The sequence below is a fragment of the Pezoporus occidentalis genome, unplaced genomic scaffold (assembly GCF_034315485.1).
Source record: "Pezoporus occidentalis ecotype Australia unplaced genomic scaffold, CSIRO_AGI_Poc_V1 ctg76, whole genome shotgun sequence".
Lineage (NCBI taxonomy): Eukaryota > Metazoa > Chordata > Aves > Psittaciformes > Psittacidae > Pezoporus > Pezoporus occidentalis.
In genome coordinates, this window is record NW_026916115.1 from 1500948 (window position 1) to 1514305 (window position 13358).

The following is a 13358-nucleotide window of genomic DNA, read 5'->3' on the forward strand; positions in this document are numbered from 1 at the left end:
GACGCGGCGGCAAAGGGACGTTGTGCTCCAAGCAGCGAAGGGCTGGAAGAGCCGGCTGGAAGAGCGGGGACAGCCGCGCAGCATCCCCCCTCTCGGGACACCCCCGGCGCCGACTGCCCCCGTCCCTCAAGAGACCGCCACAGCACCCCGAACCTCCACCGCCGGCTCCACGTCACCACTGGGCACCCCTCTTTCCCCCCCCCGCCGGCGCAGTGCGCAGGCGCGCCGCTCGTGACGGCAGGGGCGTGCGTGGCCCGGCGAAGGGGGCGTGGCGCGGTGGCGTGCGGCGGCTGGGGCGCGCGGCGGCGGCGCCATGTCGATGGAGGACCCCTTCTTCGTGGTGAAGGGGTGAGCGGCGAGCCTCGGGGACACCGGGCCACGGGCAGGGCGCTGGGCGCGGCCGGGGTTGGGCGTAGCCGCCCTAGGGAGTGAGGGCTGAGCGGCCTCCGGGGGTCTCTGGAGGCGACCGGGACGGGGGAAAATGGCGTTCCCGACACCCCCCTTTGCGTCTGGGGCGGCCCCGGGCTCGGCCGCGGCCCCGACCCCGGCCCCGCTGGGTTGCTCGACGTCGGAGGCCGGGCGCGGAAGGCCCCGGGACGAGGCTCTGTGCCGGGCAGGTGCCGGGCCGCTCCCGGGCTTCCCCGCACGAAGCGCTTCCCGCTCTCGGGGCCGGCGACGCCCGAACTCTGTAGATGCACCCCCGGGTAAAGCGGGAGGTGCAGCGCGGCCGTGGCTGCAGGTGCGGTCCCGTCTCGGAGCGCCAGCTTGGGGACAGCGTGCCCGGATGTCCCCGTCGGAGGGAGATGGCAGAGACTTGGGAAATGTTGCCCTGCAGCGCTCAGAGCAGGGCGGGCTGCTTGTGGATGGCATCCCCCAAAGCCGAGGTCCGCGGTGTACGGGTTGGAGGATGGAGAGGCGAGGGGACCAAGTTGTGAAACAAACTGCAGTATGGACAGTGGCCGTGAGAAAAAGCAAGCAGGGAAGCACCTGAACACAGGCAAACGCAAACCTGTCTTGACCGCAAAGGTGACCACCATAAAGGTGGTCAGGGCAGAAGGAAATTAATAGGTTGAAAGCACCTCAGTCTCTAAAACTACCTTGGAGCCACCTTCAGCTTCTGCTGCAGGTGGGTCTCCTACCCCATGTCACGGTGAAACAGCACTCAAGAGCAGCAGAGGTGCTTGTTGGGGAGCAGCGGGGAAAGCCGTATGAGCATAAGAGGTGTGGGAAGGGGTGCTGGTGCAGCCAGGGCAAGTGAATCAATCTGCCAGGTTGAACTGGTGCAAAGGGGAAAAAATACAAGTCGCCATGGGTGGGGAGCAAATTTCTTGTCAAACTTTTCGGAGAGGTTCCCGTGCCATGCGGGGAAGGGCTGGGAGGGGAGAGGGGTGTGCTGCCGCTCCCACTGTTAATTATTACCCAGCAGGTCGAAGGGGCTGGGGGTGGTGGTGGAACCACCAGCGTTGCATTTAGTTTGCTTTCCTGGTGTTTCTCCCATCAGAGGACGTCCAGCTCTACTTTAAATTCCTTTTGTGGGAACCTCCCCAGGTATGCTCAAATGAAAAAACCAAAACAAACCCAAACAAAAAAAATACCCCCAAACTTTTTCTAGCAAGTAGTGAAGGGAACAAAGCTTGACAAATCCTCAGTGTGGTCTGCTGCCTTTAGGGCACTAGATGTGGCGGACTTGGAACTGTAGGCCTGCGAGACAAGAAGGGACACTCATCAGGGTGCCGAGAGACTGCAGCTTAGCATGGTTGCATACTTCAGGTCATGGTGTAGAGAGCTGCAGAGTGCAGTCTCGGGTCATCTGTTTCTGGGCTTCCCCTACTGATAACCTGCTTTTCTTCACTGGGGATGAACCACCAGCATCTTACATAGATGCTGTGTGTAAGCTCTTGAGCTTGTGGTGGCCACTTTTCACACCAGCAAAGTCTGGTCTTGTCTGCATCCCTCATCCTGGGTTCTTGTCAATGTAGGGGAGCAGTTCACAGCTCAGGACTGCAGAGTTTGTAAATACAGATAACCACACTGATGGACTGTGACCCAAACTTACAGACCCATTTGCCCCAAATCATCAAAGCAGCATTCAGTGCTGTCAGCAAAGCTGTGAACACACTCATCTCCAAAAAGCTTAGAGCAGCAGAAAAGACTTGTGTTCCCTAAGCCAGTGTAGTAGAGCTGTGTATTTTTTAAATGCTGAATTAAAATAAACAGTGCTGCACTCAACAGTCTGCCTAGCTGGTACTGTGGGGACAGTTCCTCTAATTTTGTGTGCCCTAGGGGATCTTACATAGGTAGTCAGGAGTTTCCAGAGGAAAGCTGTTGAGAGGAATACAGAACGTTAATTGCCAAAGAGCTGCCTTGTTCAGACACTGCCCTGACTTGCCTGTGTGACACTCGACAGAAACCTCCTCTAAAGAAATATGTCCCTTCATTAATAGCTGACATGTAAGTTGGTGCTGCAACGAGAGATGGGATTGTCCAGTAGGTAGGGCAAATCCTTACTTCACAAAATAAGCTAAAAAGTGTTGGAGGGAAAGCTGTGCTTCCCTGTGCAGTTGGACATGGGGCTGTGACTGCTGCAGAGGAACTGATGGTAATCCCTTCACTTCTCTTTAATCACCTTGGCTGCAGGGAGGTGCAGAAAGCTGTGAATACTGCCCAGGGGCTTTTCCAGAGGTGGACAGAGCTCTTGCAAGATCCCTCCATTGCCACAAGAGAAGAAATCGACTGGACCACTAATGAGCTCAGGAACAACCTGCGGAGCATCGAGTGGGACCTGGAAGACTTGGATGAAACAATTAATATCCTTTCTGTGGTTCTTTGGAGAGGTGGGATGTGGTTCCTGGGTTGTACTAAATAGCCAAATACCAGTGCTTGCCAGTAGTTACTTTTTGCAGAAAGGACTGTTTGGGATAGAATTTTGCATTTATGTTGGCTTTTCTCAAACTGCAAATGAGAAATTAAGGCAAACATCTGCAGCAAAAGGATTTTCCTTTTGCCTTTTCGTTTTCCTTTTGACAAGGTATATTTTAAGGCTTTGTTCTAGAAAGCCTATTGTGTTGTATGAATTTGGGTTTCTGTGTAGTCAGTCATACTCTAGGCTGGCTTCCAGAAATACTCCTTTTCCCTTGTGTTCATCTGAACACTCCTGAAAGCACTGTGCAGAATCAGAGAACCAAGAAAAACGGAGGAGAGAAACCTCACACTGGTGCATGTACTGCACAGTACGTTCCTGCCATGCCTGCTTTTTCCTCCAGTGTTCCATACTTTGCAAATACAATTTTGGGAAAAGGCACAGCACAGTGGCTGCTTGGTAGGCCCCCACTGAGGCACCCTGTGGGTTTGTGTGCCTGTGTGCATACTCAAGACAGCTAATGGGGACTCCTTGACTCGCTGCCTACGCATTGTTGAGGCAAACCCACGGAAATTCAACCTCGATGCGACGGAGCTGGGTATCAGGAAAGCCTTCATCACGAGCACGCGGCAGGTGGTCAGGGTAAGGAACGTGGCCTTGGGGTGGGAACATGAGGAGGTAGCTTGAGGAAGGAAGGCAGGGGGAGTGATTAGGTGGTTAAATAAAGGAAGTCTTGTGGTCATTTCCACGATGAACTGGAGAGCAGAGAATAAACCTGATACCTGCTCTCTCTCAGGCTTCATTCTCTTCCCCTTGTGCTCCCTCCTGGGGCTGCCCATATGGGTTTGGAGCATATCCTCCTTTGTTGCTGCTGCTACCTCTTGTAAGTCTTCACAACTCTTACAACAGTAAGCCTGAACCTATAGTAACTGGAGAGGAAGAATAAAGACCTTCTGTGATGCAGGAGAGGCTGGAGCCTCCCTTCAGAGTTGAAGGAAATCGCAACTGTCCTGTGCTTATGTAGCACTATTTTTCAAAACAGAGTCCACTTTGAACACTGACAGATGGTTAAAGCCTAGCATTACTGACGTGGTGACTTCAGTTTCCTACCTCTACAACATAGTCCAAACAACCACTAGATTTATTTTTAACTCAAGAAAGATCAGGGTTTTTAGTTTAAGTTCACACTTCAGAAGCAAAAGGAAGATTTTAACAACTTGGTGGTAACAAATAGAGAAGGAACATATTCCTAAAAGCATCACTGCCTGGTAACAAGCTGCTAGTTGGGAAGTTTTCTTCCTATTAATAGCTACACTAGCATAGCTCAGTTTCTGCTGCCTCTCATGAGCCTGATGTTCCTATTTCACAAAATGCATTGCTGTGGCTGGTGGAAAGCTTGTTACTTTACCTGCAGTCCTGTGATCTGAATGCAATTCCTAAGGCTTGCTGCCTGGGAACTGATAGCTAAACCACACTCGCCCCATGTAGCAGGCATGTACTGACTGCTTTGCCCTCAGTGTAGTCCACTCCCAAACAGACAGGATCATGCAAGCCCACCCTATGGTCCTCTTTTTCTGGCTGAAGACTGCTGGCTAATGGGTTTTGGAGCAGTGTCTCTTATTGTTAAATGAAATTCGTTAGAGGCATTATGCAGCTGACTTCCAGTTTCTGTGGGGGAATACATGGTGCACAGCAGCGGGTGAAAGGAATTGAGTGGGATTCAGTGCTCTTAAGTGATGTATTACATGCCTCTGAACAGTAAAACATACCTAAATGTCCTGGTGACATCAGAATTCTGGTGAGTCAACCTCTACTAGATCATATTGACTACTTGCTAATCTGTCCTATTAAAACTAGACTGTTATAATGGGGAGCCTTCTGTGGCTAGTGATCTTTCCAGGTACTCGGCAGCAAAACTGATAGAGGAGAAAACATGCGTAGTCAGAGAGGATGGCCACAGGACAGGAAATCTATCTTGTCCTATGCAGTAGAAGCCCAGATGTGACTGGGAGTAAAGTGCAGGGGGTTACAGGCTCCCAAAATCTTGAAGAACATGATTCTTCCTTACAGTCTATCAATGGGAACGTTAGTTTAATATTATACAAATAAAAGTGTTTCTGGCTGTAGCGGAGCAAAACAAGTAGCAAAATTTAGTATTTTCAAAATATCTCATTGCGCTTGATTGTAGTATTAGTAAAATGATGAAATGCAATGAAGCTTTCTGCATTTTTTTCTAGAATTTTCAAAATTTTACATTTTCAAAGAAAATCTCCCTTCCCTCACTGCCTCTAAAATAGCCTTCCTGGATATAGACAGCCCTTTTGCGCTGTGAAACTGCCTGTCACCTCAAATCCAGTGCTCACATACTACATCTTTTGTTGAACAAACAGGAAATGAAGGATCAGATGTCAAACTCCTCCATGCAAGCACTGGCTGAAAGAAGAAACAGGCAGGTGAGAAACAGAAAAAGGCAAGTTAAGTGAACACAGTGGCTGTTTGGTGCTTTAAGGAATGAGGAGGATTTATCAGCTCTAGCAGCCGTTGTCTTAAGGTATGTGTTAGGGGAAACTTCTATTTTCACTTACTCCAAGGCTCCATGTTGTAAGGTAAAGTGTATAGCATTGATTAAAACTGTATAAAAGCTGTAATTACAAGATATATCCTGTCTGTAGTTCATCCCCTTAAAAACCTTTGTTCTGGGAAGGGGCTTGCAGGCTATAGCAAAGCTGTGTGTTTGAACTGTGTGTTTTTCTGACCTGAGCGAGCTGGTCTTGCAGGCATGTTGCTGCCTCTTCAGAGTCTGTCTCTCAAAGCAGAAAGTCAGCACTCACCATCTGTCGCTGTCTTAGATCTGTTTGTGTACAACTGTCAGTGTTGCATCATCCGGTGGAAAGGGGAATATCCCTCCTTAGGGGTGCAGACTCAGAATCCATGTCAGTGAATGTAATCCTGCGCTCTGCTGTATTTGGGATCCAAGATGCTGCAATATCACTTCACACAGCTGCCTGTCATAATGGTTAGCCATGTAATCAGATGGAAAAAGCTCAAGGAGTTGCAGTGTCTGCAAATATAATCTAAGGAATAGAAATAGGTGCAGCTTGTGCTCCTTCCTGGTTGACAGGGAGGCTGTAAGGAGATCTCGGAGCTGACTTCCAGAGCTGCCTTAGTAAAATTGGTGCGCACTTCATGCAAGTAACTTGTGGCAAAAAATGACAAACTGCAACAAGCTACTGAAGTACAGAGCTAATTCTTGAGCTTGTTACAGGGTTAGTTGATGTGCTTGCTAAACACAAAGAAGCAAAATCCCTTACACTCTTGCTCAAACAAGTCTGTAGCTGTCTCTGCATTTTGCTGCTTTCCTTTGTGCAAAGTTCCTGCTAGCTGCAGGAGACCATATGGCTCAGCTCATGTGGTGACATCTGGTCAGGAAAACTGACTTCCCCTTGCCGTCTTCCTCCCCTTTCCCCAGCTCCTCGCCTTTCCTCCAGACCATGAAGCCTGTGCTGAGCTGGACTGCAGCTGCTCTTCAATGTGCCTCTGTGTCTGAAAGACTAGCTCATGGTGATTTGACCCTTACGGGCTAAGGATGCCAAACAGGCCCTTCTGCAGCAAAACTAGTGCACCATTTTAAATAAGTGGTAGCTACGCTTGCCACAAACTGAAGAGAACCAGGAGCTTGTTCAGTGTCTCGGGGCAAAGCCATATGTCCCGTTTGCTTCCTGCACTGTTGGTCCATCAGCTTTCATTACCACTCTTGAACTTTGTAAGGCAAATGAACTGTAGAGACAGTCTTGGTTTTAGCCTGCCAGAGCAGCCTAGTGATGTCTTGCTGTTCTTCACAAATACTTGGTCATCTCTTCCTGTCCAGAAGCTGTAAGACTGTCTCATTACAAGTTGGGCTTGCCTCCATGCTGATGGGCAGAGCTCCCTACCCCATTCTAGTGATGCAGGGTGTAGCTCCTCACCTGTGGGCCACATTCATTCTCTAGCATCTTCTCCTTATGTTACACCCCTTCCAGGCACCAGACTTGGCTGGAAAACTAAGTCTTTCCTAGCACAGGTAGCCCGAATCAAAGAACATGAGCATTCAACACTGCTGTGGTTATATATTGCAGTATTTTACACTCAGCTTAACTGGTTAAGTACTTTATTCAGACCCTCTTATACGTCTGTCACTGGTATCACAGTGTTCAGTTCAAGCTATACATCTTTTAACACAATATATCTGGATACTTCCCAGCTTATGTGTCCTAGCACACAGTGCTGTCTCTTGAGCAGACCTTTGCTAGTCCTTTGTACTGTGCAAACCTCCTGTGTGCATCGTCTCTCAGTCATATTCGGGGTCTCCTGTTGCTGGAGAGGCATATCTTCAATAATCAGGCTGCAGAGACTTCTCAGGCTGGCATTTTGGCATTGTGTTGTTTTAGTTGTGACAGCACTCTGGCTGAGTAGCGATAGAGCAAGAGGAAAATGATGCTGTATGCATGTGTACAGAAGTATTGCCCTGTCTGCCTTCCCACTACACCCTGTAGACAGACTGTGAGCAGACACAAGGATGTTGCTAAGGGCTCTATGCATCTGTTTAGGCACTCCTGGGAGAAAGTGGGAGTCAGAGTTGGAGCACTGGACCTGACAAATACAGCCGTCTGGACCGGGACCTGCAATTAGCAAATTCACACTTCATTGAAGAGCAGCAAGCTCAACAACAGGTATGGCAGCTGGCACCACACAGATTAAATAGCTTTGCTTGCCAAATGGGTGCTGTGGGGATGAGGTATGGGCTGAGAGAGCCAAAAAAATCAAGTCCCTGGCTGGTCTGGAACCAGGCGCCTGATAGCCCTCCTCTTTGCTTGCAGCACATAGCTGTGCATGCGTTTCCTGTACATCGCAGCTTTGGATACATCTTGGTGCAGAGTTTTTAAGCCTTGAAGCTTGAGTCTTCTGCTCTGTACCGAAGGCAATCAACATGATCTGGAAGATGTAGCTCACTAAGCTTTAACACTGCAAGGATTGCTGAAATCCTTGGAAGAGTAGAAATACTGCAAACAGAAAAGAGCCTGTTTCTCTTACGCAACTTCCCTGTGTTAAAAAATGAGCTGATGTTTGCTGTTGTTTGTGTGCATCTTCATCAGAACGGGCTGGGAGCAGGAGCATGTGTCTGCTTCCTTTTCCTGCCTTTGTCAACATGAGATTTGTGAGAAAGCCTCTGTGAGGGCTTTGCGAGAGCCCCTGGTGAGGGACTTCCCGACACCGGAGGAGTTCGCCTGTGGAAGTGCCAGGCAGCGTGCAGCAGCCCACCCAAATACAGGCCTTCAAACAGGCAGCTTCTCCAGGGTGGCAAACTCTCCTAAAGCTCCTGACCCACACTGCCACCCCAGCTCTCAGACGAGTTTTACCTAGTGACTCTGGGAAGATAAATAGATTCAGAAATAGGTAACTAGGGTAAATCTAATCCTCAGTGTGACAGCTCCCTGAAAGTGACTTAAAACATTAGCAGACCTATTCCTTTGGCACATTCAGAGCCAGGCTTGCTATTTTTAGCTGTAGAAGCTGCAAAAGCCTTTTACTCACATTAACCCCTTGTTAGCTGCAGCCTGTTTCAGGTTGCATTTCCCATACCTGCTATGAGCAGGGGGGCTTGTGGAGGTTTTGGTGACCAGTCCCTGTGGCTTTCAAGAGTCTCTTTAGTGGTGGGTGCAGCAGGGAACAGCAAGGGCATAGGTGAGCTGAGGCTGGATTTGCAGGGGTGTCAAGAAACTGCAGCCTGCTGTGCCACAGGAATGCCATGCTGGGGAGGCTTTCCTATGGCTGTCACTTCTCCAGCATTTCTTCAGAGTGTGGTCCTCATTCCTTGTGGCTTAGATCTGTACCCAGGCTCTGCAGCTGATGTTGGCTGAGCAGTGAGTGTCCAGCAGATCAGCTGGCTCTGACCCAACTGCCTAATGCAGCATACCTATAATTGCCTGTTTCCTTTGTCTTTGGCCCCAGTTGATTGTGGAGCAGCAGGATGAGCAGTTGGAGCTGGTCTCTGGCAGCATTGGAGTGCTGAAGAACATGTCCCAGCGCATTGGCGGGGAGCTGGAGGAGCAAGCAGTGTAAGTGTCAGAAGCAGCACCAAAAACCCAGTATGGGGCTGGCTGCAACACAGCTGGATGTTCTCACACTCACATCTCTGTCCCTGTTAGGGTATTGAATTTACTAGTCCCTCAGGCAGCCTCTCCTAGCTGGCCTTCAATTTTAGGCAGTGGAAAGCATTTGTAACTGCAGCCTGCAAGGATCCAGCTGCAGCCTTGTTCATTTTGAAAGTCTGCACCTAGGGCAGGCTTAGCTGCCAGTTTGCTTTTCCTTCTCTCTTCTTTCTGCATACTCCCCCTAAAACACACAGCTCCTTGGCTTCAGGCAGCCAGCACTGCTGAAAAGATGAGGGAGGGAGGGAGGTACTGTATAATGGGAATACTGGACACTTTACTACTCCATGGGCTTTTTTTGTTGCCCCTGGATAAATGCTTGACCCAGGAGCTTTCAGCTCTGCCTTGCCACTCTGAAACATGCAGCACAGAGCTGCTATTCATAGTTAAAGCTAAAAATATCCCTCACCCACGCTAAAGGTTAAAGGGTAGCTCACAGGGTAATTTGCATCCATCATTTACATATAAATTAGATTTTTTTCACCGTTCCTGTCCTTTGCAAACAAGTGCATAAAGTTTCCAGTTATGCAGGCTGACAGCTACCGCTTCCAGAGAGGCTTGAAGGGTTCATGCCTGAAAACCCTCTTTGTGTGGCTGATAGGAGTCTGGAAGGCTATGCCCCTTGTGAAGTGATGTCTTGTTTGATGGAGAGGAGGAACTTTAAACGCACCTCCTGATGAAGCCTTGCAGCATGAGACTCTCCTGCTCTCAGGAAGCAGATCAGTATGGTGTGTCTGATTCCAGATCACTGCATAAGCTATCAGTACTTGCTATACAGTAGCAGATGACTACTGCAATGAGTTTCTTTACAACTCTTTCCCCACTGAATGAAGGTTTAACAGTGCCTTAGAATTCCAATTGAAGGATGCTCTCCTTTTAAATGTATTAAGCTTTAAAGTCCTGCTGGCTGGAGACTGTTGGATTGGTATCTTGATTCTGGATGTGCTCTTTTCTCTTCAAATAGGTGCTTGGCATTGGCAAAGCTTGGCTTCAGGAAGGCTTTCAGATTCATTACAGTCTTAGTATGGAGGAAGTAGAGGGGTAACTTCCATGCAGAGCTTAGAAAGCACCTTAAAAGCAATTACGATTTTCATTCCTGCTTGATACATGACTGAAACAAGATTTTTGCTTTAACTACAAGCTCTGAACAAGAAAAGAGATTTCAAGTCCAGGCTGGCACCTAGATCTGTCTAACTGGTGTCTGCTAATCACAGACTATAAATGAGACTTTTCCCGTAAAAAGATGAGAAACCCCATTCCTCACCTTGCAGGGGTGCCTAGAGCTCAGCTGTGGACATGCAGGGAGACCAGTCTGACAGGAGTCCCAAATGACTTCCCACTCCGCAGCAGACCAGCTGCTTCAGCAGGTTTTTCCCCCCTTTTTGGGTGCTTTCAGGAGACCAGGCCACGTTCATTTTCTCTGCCAAGGTGTGATGCACTGATCACATCAAGACTTCTGACCAGTGTGTAAGCATGCTGGGAAATCTCAATGGGACGTGCCACGTGCTGACGAATGCCGTGCTTCTCTGTCCATAGGATGCTGGATGACTTCTCCCATGAATTAGACAGCACTCAGTCGCGGCTTGATAATGTCATGAAGAAGCTCGCCAAAGTGTCTCACATGACAAGTGGTAAATCCTGGGAAGTGGGATCCAATCTTGGGAAGGGAGAGACAAGCTCTCAGATCTTCGGTGGGATGCTATGTGCTCCCACCCGCTGACAGCCGTCCCAGAGCCGAGCAGATGGGAGGGACCAGCTCTCACTGCTTGCAAAAGGGGGAAGACTTTCAAGGCCTGCAGCCGCTCCTGCCCAGACTCTACTCTGCAGGCTGTTCTTAGCCTTTGTTTCCTTTACAGATGCCCTTCTATTTATGCTGCTACCGCTGCAGTGGGAAAATCCCCTCTAGGTGGTTGGAGGGGAAGCTCTGCAGCCTCCTGCTCTGCTGCAGTTTCCCGGGCTGCCTGTGGAACAAAAGCTTTCAAGGTGCCACAAAAACACCACCGTGTGTGGCTTTCCCAGCACCAAATGCCTGCAGCAAGCCCCTTCCCAAATCCCACCTGCCCTCAGGCTGCTGGCGCCCTCGGGCTGCAGGCCTGTTGTCAGTCAGATACATCACTCAGCTGGTGGAGGAAAAAGGCGACTTCTGCACCGGGAGAGGCTGAACCCACGAGAAAGTCCTTATAAGGCTGTGCCTGAAGCCGGTGGGCTGGCAGGGCGCCGCGGGCAGAACAAACAGGAAGCCCGGCATGCCTGCCGGGAAGTCCCCTGCCGCCAGCTCACTGCTCTTGAGTGCTGGTGCTGCGCCTGTGGCCACCTCCTCTGTCACCCCTCTCCCCTGGGTGCTGGGGTAGCATGTGGAGGCAGCAGCGAGGCAGGAGGAGAAGCGTTCCTGCTCTGCAAGATTAGGCTGGAGAGGGGATTTATGAGGTTGTGGAAATACAGCCCTACAGAGACCGTTTGGAGTGCTGACAGTGCACTTTGGATCACCAGTAAGCCCAGTGGCAGCATGACTGCTGGCAAGCCTTGCATATCTCTCCATTCCTCTGGGAAAAATGCTTTGGCATTGGAGTATTCCTGAGAATTGTGAATGAGCGTTTCTGCTATCCCAGGCATTGTATGTGTTGGGGCTGACCAGGAGGGTTCTTCCCTGCTGTGCCCTGAAGTTGGGGGTGGCAGCAGCCCTGTCCCCACTGCTGCACCATTGTCTCGCAGGGGCTTTCTCTCTGGCATGCAGATGTGGCCATAGACAGAGTAGCTCTTAGAGGCAATGCAGCTTTGAGCTTCTGCAGAGCATGCACAAGGCCAGCAAGGTGTGAAGATGTCCATGGGAAACCTCATTCCTGGCACTCTCCTCCAGGGAGCCGCCATAGGCTCTTCCTGGCAGAGCTCTTTTGGGGCAGCTTTCACCAGACCCCTTCTTGTTCCTCCAACAACTAGGTTATTCCAAGAATGAGCAGCAACAAACAGCAGTTTTCTGATTATTCTTCCTGATTGCCTTTGAACCAGCTTATTAAATCTGTTTGAACTTGGCTGGGGAGAAGCCTCAAAATTCCTACAGCTGTCCCTGAAAACAGATGTGTCCTGGAGGAGAAACACTGTCACCCCATAGCCAAAGGAGCTGCTGCTTTGTTTTTTTCAGGCTTCCTTAAGCTTAAACTGGGCTCCTAGTAGTTGAGCAAAGAAAAGCTCTCCCCCAGTTTTCCTTCCCTGTTAAAGCAGGAAGACTGACACGTCCTTTTCCTTCCAGATCGACGGCAGTGGTGTGCAATTGTTGTCCTCTTCGTCATCCTGCTGGTGGTGCTCATCCTGCTTTTTGTCCTGTGATGGACTGAACTTCCTCAGATGCCCCCTCCCTGCCCCCTCGGCCCGGTGTCACAGGGAAATGAAACTCTCACCGTTTCCGTCCGTACGCAGAGATACCTGCCCCCAGCTCTCAACATTCTCCTCTGAGGACCATGGTTCGGCTCTGCTGGTGTCTCACCGGGACCTGGGGAGAAGGGGTGCAGGACTGGAGCTGCCTCCTCCCCCAGTGCAGTGTGATCTGGACCTGACCTTCAGGTCTGGACCCAGGCAGCTGGAGGGGGACTTGACCCCTTACCCTTTCACCTCGTGCAGGTAGGAGCCGGTTGCAGCACTCCCAAGCCGCCTGTGGTCGGATGCGAACACAGAGCAGCAAGCCCTGGGGAGGACAGGAGCGGGGAGGAATTAGTTGATTCACTGAGCATTACAAACTGCATTGCCAGCCTCCAGTGCTTGCCAGCCAAAGGCATTACTGGGAGGAGTGGTGGTGTGGAAGTCCGTGCAGCCGTGGTGAGCAAGGGGAGCCCTGGCTGAACTCCCACTGCCCCACACTGGCTGAACTCCCATGCCTTCCTCCCATGGGCTGGCTCCGTGCTGCTGATCTGCTGCTGAGGTACCACAGTGAGTCTCCAGCTGAGCTCACATCCACCACCGCTTGGCAGAAGCTTGCATGCAGGTGAGCCGTAGGGTGTCCTGTCCTGTCCTGCCATCAGCTGGCTGGGTGCGATGAGAAACCCCAGAGCTTTAAACTTGGGTTGCTGCACGCTGAAAGCTGGCAAACAACCGTTAGCCAGAGAGTGAATTTCTTAAAGCTTTTAAAATTGCCTGCTTCGTTATACAAGCCTCTAAAGCTCATTGACTGATGCTTTCTTTGCCCTTGTATAACTGCTTCTGTTTAACAGCTGCTTCCCTTTGGCAAGTGATTTGTCAGGTCTAAAATAACTTATTTTTTTTAAGGAAAAACCAAAAACTTTAAAGATGTTTTTGATGACCGTTCAAGCCCCATATTC

At 50.2% G+C, this 13358-nt stretch overlaps 1 protein-coding gene across 1 annotated transcript; it reads left to right on the forward strand.

Moving 5' to 3' along the window:
• Positions 1-262: 262 nt before the first annotated feature.
• Positions 263-12779, forward strand: STX6 (syntaxin 6). Its single transcript, XM_062602336.1, has 8 exons — positions 263-348; positions 2638-2818; positions 3419-3502; positions 5251-5313; positions 7447-7569; positions 8849-8955; positions 10585-10679; positions 12296-12779. Exons 1-8 carry the CDS (start codon positions 314-316, stop codon positions 12370-12372), a joined length of 765 nt encoding a protein of 254 aa, XP_062458320.1. The 5' UTR covers positions 263-313; the 3' UTR covers positions 12373-12779.
• Positions 12780-13358: the final 579 nt, after the last annotated feature.